Source organism: Bos grunniens, chromosome 15, assembly GCF_055505025.1.
Source record: "Bos grunniens cultivar Pamir isolate PY7600 chromosome 15, Bosgru_T2T1.0, whole genome shotgun sequence".
Lineage (NCBI taxonomy): Eukaryota > Metazoa > Chordata > Mammalia > Artiodactyla > Bovidae > Bos > Bos grunniens.
In genome coordinates, this window is record NC_141179.1 from 6,356,037 (window position 1) to 6,373,300 (window position 17,264).

Sequence of the window (17,264 nt, forward strand, 5' to 3'; positions counted from 1 at the left end):
ACACTGAGACCTGACTTTAGTCCTTTGCCTGAAAACAATGAGGGGTGAAGGAGACAATTTGGGAGGAGGACAGGAATTATCCTGTGAGATACTGAGTCAGATACAGTCTTCGTGTATTCTCTATGCAAGGGTAGATTGTCCTCCTCTGTAAGGAGGGAGATACTACTTCTACACATGTGGACTTACAGAGAAATTTAGGTGTTCAAGGTTTTCCGGTTTGTCTGCCCATTATTTCCAGCTAGAAAATGTCCAATTTTGCGATTAGGTCTGGGACTTATTTTCAGCATGGTCTACAATAGATGAGGAGTTTTTAAAATGTTGCCATTAATATCTGTGAGCTTTCACAAAGTGTCTTGAGATATTTGGCTTCTCTGAGCCTATTGCTTTCTTTAATAAATTCCTAGGGTAGTTAATCAACCCACTCTACATTTCTTACCTTCCTTCTCATACTGTTGAAATGTCATAGGCGCCTGATAATCCAGCACTGCACCATTCATCTTCATCTTTCCATAATCAGCCCCAGATGAAAGTCTTAGTAACTCTAATGCCACTACATACCATACACAAGTATCTTAATTTAGTATTCCTAGAAAGCAGAGCCCGGGACAAAAGTTTAAGGGTAACCCAGTGGGGCTGGATTGAGAGGCAAGGAGACCCAATCAGGGAAACCAGGAGAGACAATACACAGATGATCTCAACTGGACAAAGATAAGTGTTGCTTAATATGAGACTGTCTGAGGGGCTATGGGAAATATTTCTTAGAAGCATCCTTCTGAAGAAAGAAAGGGGGGTGTGTTTATTCATCCATTCCTCTCACACTGGTAAAATATTTGCCCCACAAACGATTAATCTTGTCAATTCTAGGTTGTATGTGCATGAATTCCAAGTGAGTTCCATAGCAGAGATGGATGGAACAGCAACAGAAAAGGGCAAAAACCCTAGAGAAGGAAGCTAGAAACACCCTGCACAGGCCCAGCAAGAACCGCTGTTAGAAGCTGGTTTAGCACCTGAACAGAGCCAGCCACCACGGTTGTGGTGGAATAACAGAGATGAAGCCAGGGAAGAATCTGAAGAGTTTCTGACAATCTCTGTGACTCAGCAATTGTACTGTTTGGTGTCCAGTCAGCAGAAGAGCCTACATGTGTGCCACATTAGTTATAAAAGCCCCCAAATGGTAACAGGGCTTCCCTGGTGGTTCAGCGGTAACGAATCCACCTGCCAATGCAGGAGACATGGGTTGGGCAGATCCCCTGGAGAAGGAATGACAACACACTCCGGTATTTTCGCCTGGGAAATCTCACGGACAGAGGAGCCTGGTGAGCTACAGTCCACGGGGTCGCAAAGAGTCAGACACGACTTAGTGACTGAACAACAACAACAACAAATGGTAACAACCCAAAGTCAGTGGGTAAAGTGCAGAGTGATAATGTTCAACACAGTAAGGCAGATAGAAAATATATACGCTTGAATCAATTTAGTTAAAAATGAGTGAGTCTAATCTAGGGTCTTAGCAGGTGGGGGCATGGTGGTTTCTTTGGGGGACAGAGAGTGTATAGAGAGTGCTCTTGGCACTGCCCGCGCTCCCCGTCGGCGCCCTGGTGGATACTGCAAGGGTCAGCTGCTACAGCTCCCAATTGTCCCGGTTACTTTGCCGAGTGAGAGCGTCCTTCCTGGGAGCTACACCTGTCTCCCCAAACCAGGCCTCAACTGATAACGGTTGACACAACCGTTGTGTGTCAACGGGATGCAAAAGGCTAGTTCCTTTGCCTCAAGGTAGGACTAACGGTAATTCAGTTTTTGCTCCAGAGTTCCTTGCCCATGAGACCAAAGCAAGCTCTGTCTGAGATCCCATTCTTCAGCATTCTTTCGCTTTTTCCTGCTCTAAAGTGTTTTTTCCCCTCCTCCTGAGAGCACTCCTCCCCCACTGAAGGCACCAGAATCCCTGTTTCAGGCTCTTATTCCGGGGAACGAGCTAAGAGCGAGCTGAGCCGTGACAGGATTGTGTGCGGGATACACACTGTCTTGTGAGATGCCTCCTGCATCTTTGGTTAAGACATAAAACACTTGTTGGTTTGACTCACCATTTGAAATTAATATAGGATCCTACTCATCAATGGCCAAATGATGAATCCTTTAAACTGGCACTATTTGAAAGGGAGATTATTTTGAGAGTCCTCATATAAACAGCTGTCGTACCGGCACTTAGGGAGGATCAAATTGAAAGCAGGTGGCACCCCTGCAGCTGCAGATGGAGAGACATCCTTATCACCAGACACAGGACTCGCAGGGCTTAGAAGCCTGTATACTCAAACTCGCGACTTCGGTTCACTGCTCCGAACCAAACTCTCCTTAGATTCTTCACTAAATTTCTTTGTCTTCTCTATTCCTCACAAATTTATTGTTTATCTTAAAAAGCTGCCTGTTTGAGGTCTCATTTCTATGACACCTCCTTGTGCATGCATTAAGTTAAATGTCTTTTTCTTCTGTTAATCTGTCTAATGTCAACTTAATTATTAGTGCTGCCACAAGGGCTAAAGAAAGGTAAGGGAGACATTTCCCCTTCCTTGACACTGGTCATGTTTTGTTTCTTGAGCTGGTTGAGGGTTCCATGGAGTTATTAACTTTGTGATAACACATCGATGGGAATATTTACATGTGCACTTTTCTGCAATTACGCTGTATTTCAATATGAGAGGGACCTAGCCAAAGGTAAGGTTATACTGCTCTCCAAATTGTTGACTTAGCTGCCTGCCTCAGAATCGTGAACACCTCAAAATATTCCCAAGACTCTCTGTGTACTTGGAAGTCTGTAAATATTCTGGAATTCTCCTATGTCTCAGTACTAAAGAATCCAACTGCAGTGCAGAGATGCAGGAGGCATGGGTTCAATCCTTGGGTTGGGAAGATCCCCTGAAGGAGAAAATGACAACCCACTCCAGAATTTTTGTCTGGAAAATCCCCTGGACAGAGAAGTCTGGTGGATTACAGTCCCCAGGGTTGCAAAGGGTGGGACACGACTGAGGAAGTGAGCATGCAAACACTGAGCACCCTCCGAGGTGTGCCTGATGCTCACAGGGCTCAGAGGCTACCTATAGGGCTCCTGTCTCCATTAACACCCTCCCAACTCAGGCATGAGAAACTGGACAGTGTTCCTCTGGGAGAGCTAGTTGTATGTTGGTGCTAAGTCCTAAGTCACTTCAGTCATATCCAACTCTGTGCGACCCCATAGACAGCAGCCTGCCAGGCTCCCCCGTCCCTGGGATTCTCCAGGCAAGAACACTGGAGTGGGTTGCCATTTCCTTCTCCAACGCATGAAAGTGAAAAGTGAAAGTGAAGTCGCTCAGTCGTGTCCGACTCTTAGCGACCCCATGGACTGCAGCCTTCCAGGCTCCTCCATCCATGGGATTTTCCAGGCAAGAGTTCTGAACTGGGGTGCCATTGCCTTCTCCGAGTTGTATAGCTTTAACAAAATCTAAAATCTTGGTAGCTTAGCACAATGAACGTTTATTTCTTAAGCAAAATCTACTGAGGTTTTGGGTGACTGTTCAGAGTGCTGGCCCAAGAATTCAGGCTTCTTCAACCTTGTGGAAATTCTCTCAAACTGTGCTTCTACAATGGCTTCCCCAGTGGCTTGGCAATAAAGAATCCTCCTGCAATGCAGGAGATGCAGGAGACACTGGCTTGATGTCTGGGTTGGGAAGATCCCTGGAGGAGGGAATGGCAACCCGCTCCAGTACTCTTGCCTGGAGAATCCCATGGACAGAGGAGCCTGGTGGGCTACAGTCCATGGGGTCACAAAGAGTCGGACACTGACGACTGAGCACGCACCCCACAGCGCTGGAGAAGTTTCCACCGGCATCCAGGGTTTCCATCCGGAAGTGACAGTGGTCACTTCTGGGCACACTCTGCTAGCCAGGACTATCCAGGTGCCACTTCCCACTCCTCCCTTCCACAACTGAGGGGAACTGAACTGTGGAAAACATAACCCTTCCGTGTACTCAGAAGGAGAGAAGAGGACAGGCCTTGGAAAGCGCTGCCATGCTGTCACTGAGCTTACCTAAAACCAAGTTTGGAACCCTTATGAGGGCATGGAAAATAGATCTCCCCCCTTCTGTATGATGTAAATTCCATGAGAAGGGAGAATATCTGAACTTTTCATCTACTCTCATTTCACACATGAATATATCGCATAGTTGTCTAATTCTTATTTCAAATTTGAAAATCTCTGAGTGACTTTAAAATCAGAAATAATAACATAACAAACATAATAGAAAGTTTTAGAAACAGTAGAGACAGGGATGGCTTTATTTCAAACGTAAAACACTTTATAACAAAGTTGTCCCTTGCGTATCAGGATGGTAGTGGTGGTTGCTGATACGTTCCTGAATCGTTTTCTATGGTGAAGGCTCATATCTCGTCTCTTTCTCTCCTGAGAGAAGACATCACGGAGAGTGTTTTCCACCGTCAATGTCAGAGTCTCATATTTTGCAGAAGAGTTTCTCTCGTTGTAAAACTGGCCCATATGACACCATAAGCTATAAACCTGACCTTAGGTAGGCCTCATTTGTGGAACTAAATTACACTAGTATATAGTATATAAAAATTACATTCTAAATCATAAAAAAATGCTGAATGAGGTATAAATAAGATTATACTTTAAAATAAGATTATACTTAATAACTTTATTTTATTTAAATATATGGCTCTTCATGGAGAAGGAGATGGCAACCCACTCCAGTATTCTTGCCTGGAGAATCCATGGACAAAGGAGCCTGGTGGGCTACAGTCCGTGGGGTCGCAAAGAGTCGGACACGACTGAGCGACTAACACGACACATGGCTCTTCAGGAAACACCTTCCATAGACTTGTACAACAGACTTTTCTGTTTAACCTTGTAAGCATTGGTCAATTTTTTCTGCAGTTGAACCAGCTATTAGCTTTTAGAAGAGTCAAAATTCTCTTAGTTTTGGGATCAAATTTGTATTGCCTTCTTCCATGGAAGAAATAGAAAAATCCTAGAAGTAAAACAAAGGAGACATTATATTATACAAATGATTTCTAGGTTTAACTTGAATTATTAAAAAATCCAAGTCATTTGTAAGAATAAATATTTTTGGTATTTTCTGTTCTAAATAACAATACTGATGATGTTCTGTGGCAACAAAAGAGAGGAGTATATAAACTCACTTACCACCTTTCTGGAAAACAGCATCAACTTTGTTGCCAATTCCGGGAAAGTCTTCTGCTATCATTTTGGGATAACCTGCATCCATGGACTGTTTATATTCATCATACCTGGTCAAAAAATAATTGGAATGTCAGAACTATTTGTTAAAGATATAGGAATTCATCAGCAAGAACGTAATAAAAACTTTTTCACAGATTATGTATAAAATAGGAGGTGAGATGAGGTGAGTAGGATGCTGGGTGGACTAGAAAATTTAAAAGGTCCCTCTGAATTATAACATCTAGTTCTAATTTCTCCAGTGGGTGCATTAATGTCGAATGCAGTGAAAGATAAGTTCCTGGTGGCTGCAGCAGTTCTATGAAGATGAATGCCCTTCTCTTCACACTATCTTTCTCAATTCAGGCTCACGTTCTTCCTGGATTTCTAGGACAGATATGATCATTACTGGTCAATAGACTCTGTAACTAGACAAGCTACTGCCGTTCACAGCAAAGGCAGCCAGCCCAGGCAGTATGAGACCCGTGTCTTAAATGAGTCAGTCTAGCAACTTCCACGTAGAAAGGGCAGGTGTCCTCCCGTGTTCTGCACCCAGCCTTTACCTCCAGCATTTGTTGGCAACAAAGAAGTATGTTTTCCCAGTATCTTCCTCAGAAACAGCGGCATCGATGCTCTTCACCATTCTCGGAAAGCCAAAGGATCTGTAGATGTCCCTGGGGTATCCGCGGAGCACATCCTGCCCCTTAACGGCCCAGTACTTGTTACCTGCCAATCAAGAAACCGGGATGAAAACCCTTGCCAAGGGCACCAGTAGACAGGAAGCAGATCTCCAGCTAAATGCTTACTCTCACATGCGAGGGCAGTGTCCCCACTTCACATCAGAATCATTTAGGGAGATTTTTTTGTTTTTTTCTGAATACTGATGCTGGTATCCTACCCCAGACCAATTAAATTAGTATATTTAAGTTTTTTTTTCCTGGATGATTCTAATCTGTAGCGAGCCTTGGGAATGACTGGTTTATGGAGCTGGGGACCTCTTTCCAAAGTTCAAACGACTAAAGAGTTCATCATGCCACCATAGGGATAGAAATCTTTGCTTCTCCAGGTTGCCCACAGGCTGCAGAAGTTCACCCCAAGGTATCCTAAAGGCCAGAGGGTTGTAATGACTCACAGTTTGTAATGACTTGCGACCCTGGGTAGAAATCATTACATCTAACTAGAAGACGGTTCCAAATCCTTAAATGTAGGCTGTGTCCAGATTCTGCACGTTTCACTCAGTAAGTGAAGTGAAAGCTGCTCAGTCGTGTCTGACTTTTTGTGACCCCATGGACTATAGTCCATGGAATTCTCCATGTCAGAATACTGGAGTGGGTAGCCTTTTCCTTCTCCAATACTTAGTAAACCCCAAGTCAAATAAAACTGGTCTTACATCTTGAAGCCAGCATTGTTCTTATTGCACAAATATTTTTATTTATCCCTCGGGGGGAGGGGGGGCACTTTGAAACTTTGTGTATCTAAAATCCTATTTATTTTCATTATAAAAGAGCTAGAAAGATCATTTCAAAGTTTATTGCCCATCTGAATTGTTTTCAGTTCTTTGCCTTGAGAGTATTACTGGGTCGGGTGTCTTCATGTTTGTCTATAACTATGCCAATCATATATTTGCAGAAAAACTGTTCCTTGGCATAGTGTTGTCAAAGTAAGGAGCTGATCATTGGATTGGGGTTTTATTCTGATAGAATCAAAAAGTTTGCCTCATTCAATTCGTGGTAATTAAGGACTTTTCACACTTTAAGTTCATATGAATTGCCTGGGAATCTTGGTAACATTCAAGACGGTCTGGAGTAGGATCTGACGACATAAGGTAGACTTTGTGGGCCTTATGCTAAGTGAGATTCTGTGATTCTCACAGACCTGGGACAGCGTCAACGCAGCTGGTCTGCAAGGCATACTCTGATGGCAAGGTTGCAGAGCCCCCATCTGGCTGTCGTGAGGCAGCTTCTCCTTTCAGGAAAGCAACTGGCGGAAAACAGGCTCTAGGAAACCAAGCGACTCCAATGTTCCTCTCAGTTTTATTCCTGGACACCCCAGGGAGGTGGAGAGGATTTAAAATACATAGTTTGCACAGAAAATCCTTTCGTAAGTCCAGATTCACCAACAAGCCAGGAAATCTGTGTCTCAAATTTTTTCCCTTAGAAATGCACTCTGCAATTCTTAGCTAAGGGGATGGACTCCCACTGACATGGTATGACTGCTCAGTTTGTCAAAGTCCATGGAAAGAAAGTCAGTAGTAATCTCATACATGAACCCCAAAGCAGAAGAAAACTTAATTGGTAAAAAGTGAAAGTGAAGTCGCTCAGTCATGTCTGACTCTGTGACCAAGTGGACTGTAGCCCACCAGGCTCCTCTGTCCATGGGATTTTCCAGGCAAGAATACTGGAGTGGGCTGCCATTCGCTTCTCCAGGGGATCTTCCCACCCAGGGATGGAACCTGGGTCTCCCGCATTGCAGGCAAATGCTTTACCCTCTGAGCCACCAGGGAAGCCCCAACTGGTAAAAACTGAGAGCTAATTGGACAGAGGAGCCCGGCAGACTACAATCCATGGGGTTGCAAGAGTCAGACGTGACTTAGTGACTAAAGAACAACAAAAATTGAAAGTATTACCTTTGAAAAACCGGACCTCATCCCTGTCGGCAACCTCATAAGCAGCTTGAAGTCCATTTGGGAGTTGTGGCCAGAAAACAGAGATGAAATTGAGCTCCACTTCTGGGTACAAGGGATTTGTGCGCATGTAGAACCTAATTTGAAAAAAAAAAGGTTTTGATCAAATACATAGCAAGTTCTGGTGTCATCCAGGCCCTTCTACGGCTGGCATTGGTGGCTTGTGGGTTAGTGTTTAACACGTGGCTCTCCAAAGTGGAGGTGGAGAGGAGTTCTGGTCTGTAGCCTTTGCTTACTTTCTTGGTGGAAATACTCCAACCACTGCAGATTTCAAGAGATTTGAAGTGGTACCTCACTGTATAGTATTTCCCCCATACAGGCATAAGCCATCTCAGGAATATAAATAAATAGAAAAATATAGCAAAATAATTGCAAAGGGATACAAAGGGATGGGGCCTTCCCTGGTGGCTCAGACGGTAAAGAATCTATCTGTAACGGCGGAGACCTGAGTTTGATCCCTAGGCTGGAAAGATCCCCTGGAGAAAGGAATGGCTACCCACTCCAGTATTCTTGCCTGGAGAATTCCATGGACAGAGGAGCCTGGTAGGCTAAGGCTACAGTCCATGGGATCACAGAGCTGGACACGACTGAGTATCTAACATACACGCACACACATACACACACACACACACACACACACACAAGGATGAGTTATACTTATTTTTAGTACCTTTGGTTTAAATATAATTTTAAATTGATATAATTAAACTTTTAATAATGCTGTTTAACAACCAGCTTGCAAAATTCTCCAATGGCACTGGCTAGAACACAACACTTGCATTCTGCATTTTGTACAAACTCTACCTACTTCATGTCCTACCTCACAGAAATCCTGTAAGAGATTACTTCCATCTCACGGATTAGAAACTGAGGTCAGGGGGGCAGAGGGAGGTGTCCAAGGCCATGCGATTGATAAGAGGCAAAGGGTAGTTTAAATCCTAGCCACTCCCTGTGTGTTCCTGTGACCGGCAGTTCCAAAGTTGGTTCTGCAGTCCCACGTGTGCCAAGTCACTTCAGTCGTGTCCGGCTCTGCCTATTATTTGTTAATGACAAAGTTGACTCCACGGTCCACAGGGACTGGGGTGAAGACAAAGCATGAACTGTCGTGTGGATCCGCAGGGCAGACTCTGGACTTCCGATCCAGTGGCCTCTGCCTGCCTGCGAGACCTGGGGCAGGCCAGTCGCCGTCAGTTTCCTGCCGTCCGTGTCTCCACGACTTGGTGACATCTAGATGACCTCAGTGTCCTCTCAGGTCTGGCGGACCTTACACTCGGCCCTGTTCTTCGGGGTCATCCCTCAAGTACTTGCTTTGATGAGCTGTCTTGAGGTACTGAGAGCTTTCCTTGAAAGCCGTATGTTTCCTAGCACTCCCCAGCACTGAGCCACCCCCTGCATGTATCCGTCCTTATCTCTTAAACTCGAGATAGTAAAGCACAGGCTGGGAAGCAGGAGGAGCTGACTCTCCTGCCTTCTGGGGCAGCCATGACTGTGACCCAGTAGAACAGCACTCCAAGAGGACAGCGGGGAGAAGCCAGCCTTCTAAAGCACCCCTACTTTCTATGCATGCTGGGCTGTGCCGTTCAGAAGAAGACTGTTACTATTTTCCTGGTCCTTTAGGAGTCAGAACTGTATACAGAGCAGCCCTACTCCTTGCACACAAGGGGACCCTAGACTTCTCGAGGTCTCATGCTGCCTAGGGAGCTCTGGGACCCTCCTCTGAGGACAGAAACTCACTGTGACCATCCATTCCCCACCCCCTGCCGGGATCTCATGAGCTTCTGGGGGTTCTCCCTGCGCCTACATGTCTTTGCCTCCTCCCAGGGTTGGGGGCACAGAGACTTGTTATGACCACAGGCTTTGGAAAGGCTGTCTTTTCCAAGATGACACTTCAAAGGGGTCTACACAACCCTCATCATCATGATAGTGCTGTGAAAAGGACCAATTTCTCCTAACAAAATTCTGATGTACTTAACCATCCCAAAGAGTGACAAAAACGGGAAGAGGCCTGAAGCAGAGTTCAGAAGACCGATTACTGCTCTGCTGCCAGTGAACTCGGTACCCTGAGGATCTCTTTCCTTTTCTCTGCTTTGCTAAGTCATTTCAGTCGTGTCCGACTCTGTGCGACCCCATAGACGGCAGCCCACCAGGCTCCCCTGTCCCTGGGATTCTCCAGGCAAGAACACTGGAGTGGGTTGCCATTTCCTTCTCCAATGCATGAAAGTCAAAAGTGAAAGGGAAGTCGCTCAGTCGTGTCCGACCCTCAGCGACCCCATGGACTGCAGCCTTCCAGGCTCCTCCATCCCTGGGATTTTCCAGGCAAGAATACTGGAGTGGGGTGCCATTGCCTTCTCTGCTTTACCGATCTGTAAAATGGAATTATATTTACTGATTTGCTACGTCACTGGTAAGTTTTCTGAGAATCAAGACAGAATACATGCTGGGAAAAAAAGTTGTTAAAAATTCATTATGTTGTGCAAGAGCAAGCTATTGTTTATGCTTAATTATAACTATAATTATGTATATAAACAAATGTAATAAATAATATGTGAAGCATAGTAGTAGCCCATATAGCCCCATAGTAGTGAGTCCTATTATTATTACAAATACAAAATGCAAAAAAGAACTGTTGTCCTACCGGTCTTTGAAGAACATCACTTCTCCCCGAATTGTAGTTATGGCATCAAAAGTTAGCTTGCTGTCACACACTTCTGGGGTTTGTGGGCCGACTGGCTGAGTGGGATTTTGGGAAGGTCCTAAAGGAACAAGAGATCTGAAGTTAGTTCTGCCTGGCTTTGGAAAACTACATAACCAATGAAGGCTTCTTAAAAGATAGACAACGGATGTTTTAAGGACCACCTGTCTATGCTGTGTTTCTTTATACCCACCGTAGATGGCCTGGATCCCATCAATGTCATCCTGAGAAAGCTGAACATCACCACTGAAGGTGTAACTGGGGTACATCAGAGCCCCAATGTCAGTAGAATGAGCAAGTCCAAGGGAATGGCCAAATTCATGCGCTGCCACCCGGTACAAGTTATAATCTAAAAGGGACAATAAACCCATTTGCAATTATTTGAAATGTTTTCAGTTTTGAGACATTTAAGTAAGAAGTAATCTACAACTGTACAAGGATTAATGTTCTTATTTTATCAGTAGCTTTTTGAAGTATATAATTTTTTTTTTCTGAAAGGTGAGAAGGATGCATTCATTAATAGTGAAGAGATTACATGCCCAGGCATGTCTGACTCTTTGCGTCCCCATGGACTGCAGCTTGCTAGGCTCCCCTGTCCATGTGATTTCCCAGGCAAGAATACTGGAGTGGGTTCCCATTTCCTTCTCCAGGGATCTCCGTGACCCAAGGATCAAACCCAAGTCTCCTGTATTTGGCAGGCGGGTTCTTTACCACTGAGCTATCTGGGAGCCAGTGAAGAGATTGGTGAAAACTTGAATTCTATGATTACAATTAAAGAGCAAATTCAGCCAACCAAGGCTCTAGCACAGATTAGTCAATCTTGTCAGTGGTTATATGGCATATATTATTTCACGGAGAAGCAATATTCTTCTATAAACACAATTTTTTCCCTATTTATAGACTGATAGATGCTTAATGCTGGAAATTTTAGAAAAAATATATAGTATCTTCTCCCTTAATTTCTAGAAATCTTAATAACATTGTTACACTTTGGTGTGTTTCCAGGAAAAAAAGATTCTGTGTAGATGCCCACAAGGAAAACATTAATATTTTCAACACTTTCTCAATAGAAATTTCAGAGTAGCCCAATTGTAACCAGTAAGATGGTCTTACTAACAGAAGTAATTCTCTTATATTTTCTAAATGTGTTGTTAATTTTCTAAGTGGTAGCAGCAGAGTACCTATTTCTATTAACGCATTCTTTCAGTTAAATCAACCAATATCACAATGAACTGAGAAGGTGGGAGGAGGGGGAGGGTGAGAGAGGCAGGACAAGCTGCCTTACCTTGGAAATTGCTGGTCCACCATTCATCATCATCAAAATGAGCATCTCCTCCGATCCCTGCACCTGGTTGAAAAGCATGAGCAAGGTTTCCACCAGGTCCATCAAAGGGAGAATTGTCACGATGATCTGCAAGACACAGAATTCATCAGATGCTTCTCTAGAGTCTTATTTAGTTTAACCCAGGAGAGTAAGCATTAACTTTGCTAAGAGGCCAGCAGATTTTCAGCAAATGACATCTTGTTTCCTTCTTAAGTCTGTAAAATCAACACTCTTTTTTAAACAAGGAAATCTATCTGCAAAGCTGAAGAGATTCAAGGGCAAGGAGAAGTTAAGGTAAGAATACTTTCATGCTACAAAAAGAGCTTACCTCCCCTGACAAAGGATATCATTATGTCCGCTTGACCCTCAGAGACCTTGGTGAAGGTCAAGGGTGTGACATTGCTCCAGAGTTGAAAGGCTTTCTCAATGGCTTGGTCCACATCTGCTCTTGACAGGTCTGGGGTGTAATTTTCAATCCTTCAAGTGGAATAAAACACAGACACATCAGATTTCATTTCTCATGGCTCTGATGGGAAAGAGCGTTCCCACTCTGGTGCTCAATCTGATTACCTGTAGGTCAGGTTTGTGTTCTCCCAACGAGGATTTCCTGGAGTAAGAACAAATGGAGCCACGTCGGGCACCCCACATCTGGGCTGCTTCATCACATTCAGGGTTTCAGCATCTGGTTTCCCGGTCACTCTCAGCCCAAAGAATTTTTGCATTTGCTTTAGCTTTTCAGTTACAAGGCCACCGTTTCTCTGCCTTTCAACTTTCTTCCCATTACTGTTCAGGTTGTAGTAGTTTTCCAGGTATTTCTGATGAAAGATAAAATTATCGAAACACTGAATGGGAAATCCTCCAATTTTACTAAATACTGATGGTTTATACTGTCATACCTGAAACAAAAAACTACTTTTAAAGGTTCCACTTAGGTTGCATGGTCCTTATTATCCTTATTGTTGGTGGAAACTCACTTTGGAGTAGAACTCTTCCTACCACTATTTACTATGAAGTCAGAATTACAATTTTATAGAGACATATTTGTATATTATTCCTTTAGTTCCCTATCACTTTTAACTGGAAAATGAGAGTCTATGCACAGCTAGATACATTTTGGGGGAGAATACCCTTTCTGGAAAAAATCTCTCTTTGTAGGAAATGCATCCTTAAATAAACTCTATTATACTATTACTGGGGGCTTCCCTCATAGCTCAGACAGTAAAGAATCCACCTCAATGCAGGAATCTGCCCACCATGCAGGCGTCCACCTGCAATGCAGGAGACCTGGGTTCGATTCCTGGGTCAGGAATATCCCCTGGGGAAGAGAATGGCAACCCATGTCAGTATGCTCACTGGGGGAAGCCCATGGACAGAGGAGCCCGGTGGGCTCCAGTCCATGGGGTCACTAAGAGTTGGACATGACTTAGTTACTAAATCACCACCAGAAGTGCATACTGATACTATTCTGTTATATTGTGGGAAAACACAAATAAGGCTTTTGCATCTTAGGCATGTGAAGTTGAGCATTTACCTTCACCGTCTCCACATCTTGTTCTTGTGTTTCTGAAGCTGCTGCTGGGAAGCCGTGGGACCCCGTGCCCCAGAGTAGCAGCAGCAGCAGAGGCAGTCCGGGCATGTTGGTCTCTGTCTTCCTTCTCAGCTTAAGGAATCTGATAGCTCCTACCTCTCTGCTGCTCCAGTGTCTCAACTAGGAAGCTCCCTCTTTATATACAGGTTCTGGAACTTCCAGGAAGCCGGCGGCTGTCTGACTCACATTTCATAACATCCTTTGATTAGCTATGAGCAATCATCACGAATGGTGACTCCAAGCAGAATATCTGGGGTCGTTTGGTGTTGCAATCTTCATTACTATCGAACAGGACGTGGGCAAAGGAGACATATCCACCACACAAACAATTGTTTTCTCCAATTCATTTCTATCCTGTTTGAGAGAGAACTTCTTATATACACAGATCACAGAGTACGCCACGGACTTAAAAAAAAAAAACTAGCAGGCTTTGCTACTTGATTCTGCTGGTCATAAAGTGCTCTGGGTACACACACACCTTGCTTTCCAAGCAAAGGGCAAAACTGCTGACATGTATGCCCTATGGCTGCTCAGCACCCGCACAGACAGGCACTCATTTGTGGGTGGCTCTCCTGGGTTCCCTAGTGGCCCAGATGGTAAAGAATCTGCCTGTGATGCAGGAGACCCAGATTCCATCTCTGGGTCAGGAAGATTCCTTGGAGAAGAGAATGGCTACCTACTCCAGTATTCTTGCTTGGAGAATCTCATGTACAAAGGAGCCTGGCAGGCTACAGTCTATGGGGTCACAAAGAATCAGACATGAATTAACACTCACTTTTTCTTCTGGGTTCAGCGGGGTTTCTTTCCACCTTTGCTAAACTGCCTTTTACACTACTTCATAGCACCATAGTTTCCCTTAATCTTCATTCAGGCCCAGAATTTGAGAATCTGGGCTGAGAAGACCCCCATCCACGGGTGGGGTATGTGGTAACTCCCTACAGGGTGTAGACACTGCCCAGCAGAATCACGGGACGAGTGGAATCCTTCTCTGAAAACTGTCAGGCCCATTAGGTGAGCCAGAGGCTAGCAAACGATCAAGTGTGAGTCTGAGATCTTATTTTAATTATCCTCTTTCTCCTCAGTGTGAGCACATGTCTGCTCCTTGGGGATAGGAAGCAATTATTTCTTCTTTCTGCATGCACTCATTCAAGTATTTATGTATTTATCCACTTCAAAGACCTTATTTAGCAACTTCTGTGCACCAATTATGGTGGGATGGGGGTAATTAATAAAGAAAGAGGGCCTTCCCTAGTGGCCCAGTGGTTAGGAATCTGCCTTACAATGAGGGACACAGGCTCAGTCCCTGGTTGGGGGGGTGGGGGTGGGGCAAGATCCCACAGGCCTTGGAACAACTAAGCCCACGTGCCACGCTAGAGTCCCTAAAGTGAAAGGATTCGTCATTCGGTCATGGCTGACGCTGTGGGACCATGTGCTGTAGCCCACCAGCCTCCTCTGTCCTGGGGATTCTCCAGGCAAGAATACTGGAGTGGGTTGCCATGCCCTTCTCCAGGGGACCTTCCCAAACGGCAACAAAAGCTCTCACCTGCACGCCACAACTAAGACCTGATGCAACAAAATAAAAAAGTGAATAAACATTTTTAAAAGAAACACGTTTCAAAAAATAAAAACAAACAAGCAAACATGGGACACCTTAACATGACTTTAGGAGAAGTCTATACACAGTTTCACAGACTAGCTTTACCAGAAATAGGATAGGAGAGTATCTGTACCCGGTCTAGCCCTAAGTTTTCTGATCTCCATTAATCCTTCTACTTCCGTCATGAGTTTTGCCAAATATTAGTGACACCTCTTATATTATTTTTGTACTTTTCTTTAAATTTCCTCTAAAAGTTTTGTCTCAGTATAGTCTGTTATATCCATAAAATCATAGCTTAATGGGTTGTTATTTCTGTGTGCAAATTAAAATAAATAACTGGCTATATAATGAAAAACGTCTGCTCATTACTCATGTTCCACAGAAGTGTCTTGAGGCCATAGTGCTATCCGTTACACGCTTGGTGAGGCAAGCTGGCCTGAATCTGCAGCTTCCTTTCCTCAGCGCCCCACCCCTCTTCCTTGAAAGAGGTTAAGTACAGTGTAAAGTTGAGAAACACTGGCGTGTGTTGCGCGTGAGTGCTTGATGGGGTCGTCCGCCTTCCCCATCATGTCAGCTTTGCTTTCTCAGGACTTTTCTCACTGAACCAATTTGCTTTCCTTGTCATGCTAAGAAACACATCTCACATGTAAATCTTGCTTCAGTATTTGTTGAATTGTTTTGAAAGAGCTTGTTTCCTTTGTAATCATTTAACCACAAGTCCCTCAGCCTTGAAGGAACGTGTGAGTTTTAGCGGCGGTGAGAGGGATTGGAAGGCGCCCTCACGGAGATGAACTCCTCTCCTCCTCACCGCACAACACGGAGGGAGAGGACAGCTTCAGCGGAGGCGCTGCAGCGCAGGCAAGGAACGTGCCGGAAGGGGCCCTTCCTGTGAGAGGCTGGGCACAGGCTGCGTGTCCGGGCAGCGGGCAGCGGGCACACACCTTGGCGTTAGCAAGTCTGGTCAGTGTGACATTGTCCCCGACTCTGCCAGGGCCTGGGGAACAGGGGTCACTAGGCTGACTCAAGAGAACAGCGTTGTAACCATCTGGGACGGGGCAAGGAATTACAGAAGCAGCACGCTGGAAGAGCCTCATAAGCTGTTCAATCCGGCAACAGTCTCCATCCTATGATCTAGAAGCTGTCCAACTTGGTAAACCACTTTAAACAAAATCAGGCTTCCCTGACCGCTCAGCTGATACAGACTCTGCCTGCAATGCCGGAGGGTTCAATCCCTGGGTTGGGAAGATCCCCTGGAGAAGGGAAAGGCTGCCCACTCCAGTATTCTGGCCTGGAGAATTCCATGGACTGTGCAGTCTATGGGGTCACAGAGTCGGACACGACTGAGTGACTTTCACCTCACTTAAGCAAAATCTCTTTCTTTTTAAAATGGATTCGTTTGGCTGTGTCGGGTCTTCATTGAGGCACGTGGTTTCTCTCTAGTTGTGGTGTGTGGGTTTAGTTGCCCGTGGCATCTGAGATCTTAGATCCCTGAAAGGAATCGAATCAGCGTTCCTTGAGTTGCAAGGCACATTCTTAACCACTGGACCTCCAGAGAAGTCCCAAAGGAAATATTTTTGGGGAAGACTAATTTGTGAACTGGATGTTAACGGAAGTGCTCTAATGAAAGACAAAAGGGGCCGGAAGTCCCGCCTACATCACTTCCACTTTGCCCCCACGCCCCCTTTCTTTAGCAAAGCCCCCAGTTTCTAGGAAACAATGAGTATCCAGTGCAGTGAAGCTCAAAAACCATCGATCTAGTCCAGGACCCTGGTTTTTCAATTGCAAACTAAAGGGCTGAGAGTTGCCTACAGGCCTGAGGTCACACCTCTGCAGGAGGACACATGTGAGGGGAAAGAAAAGACAGATCCTGCACTTACACCTTTTTCTCCTGGTCTGAGTCCAGAAGTCATGACTTAAAAGCTCTAATTGTTTTGTCATAACTTCAGGCATGTTGAAGTGGATTGGAAACTGGATACCTAAAACAGCTTTTTGTTACATTTCTTGTTAGATTAGCAAAGAATTTTATTTAAGTTTTGCTTAAGCAACAAACCTCCAAGATTCACATGGGCTTGAATCTTGAAATTTCCATTAGGTATTTGTACCAGAACGTGTAACTTCTGGGCTCATGCTAGTGAGTTATCTATTTGTGAGTGAAA

At 44.7% G+C, this 17,264-nt stretch overlaps 1 protein-coding gene across 1 annotated transcript; it reads right to left on the minus strand.

Annotated features, from left to right (window-relative positions):
• Positions 1-4,275: 4,275 nt before the first annotated feature.
• Positions 4,276-14,800, minus strand: LOC147357281 (interstitial collagenase-like). Its single transcript, XM_086338278.1, has 10 exons — positions 13,455-14,800; positions 12,494-12,738; positions 12,252-12,400; positions 11,885-12,010; positions 10,793-10,948; positions 10,543-10,660; positions 7,851-7,984; positions 5,788-5,950; positions 5,192-5,295; positions 4,276-5,015 (listed from the first exon to the last, which is right to left on the minus strand). The coding sequence occupies exons 1-10, from the start codon at positions 13,557-13,559 to the stop codon at positions 4,906-4,908; spliced, it is 1,410 nt and encodes a 469-aa protein (XP_086194404.1). The 5' UTR covers positions 13,560-14,800; the 3' UTR covers positions 4,276-4,905.
• Positions 14,801-17,264: the final 2,464 nt, after the last annotated feature.

Bases quoted from the DNA above. Each gene is read 5' to 3' on its own strand.
- LOC147357281 (XM_086338278.1), bottom strand. From the start codon at position 13,559: ATGCCCGGACTGCCTCTGCTGCTGCTGCTACTCTGGGGCACGGGGTCC. The intron at 10,661-10,792 runs GTGGGTATAAAG...TTGTTCCTTTAG, and splicing joins TGGGATCCAGGCCATCTACG to GACCTTCCCAAAATCCCACT. The intron at 5,016-5,191 runs GTAAGTGAGTTT...TTTTACTTCTAG, and splicing joins TGCTGTTTTCCAGAAAGGTG to GATTTTTCTATTTCTTCCAT.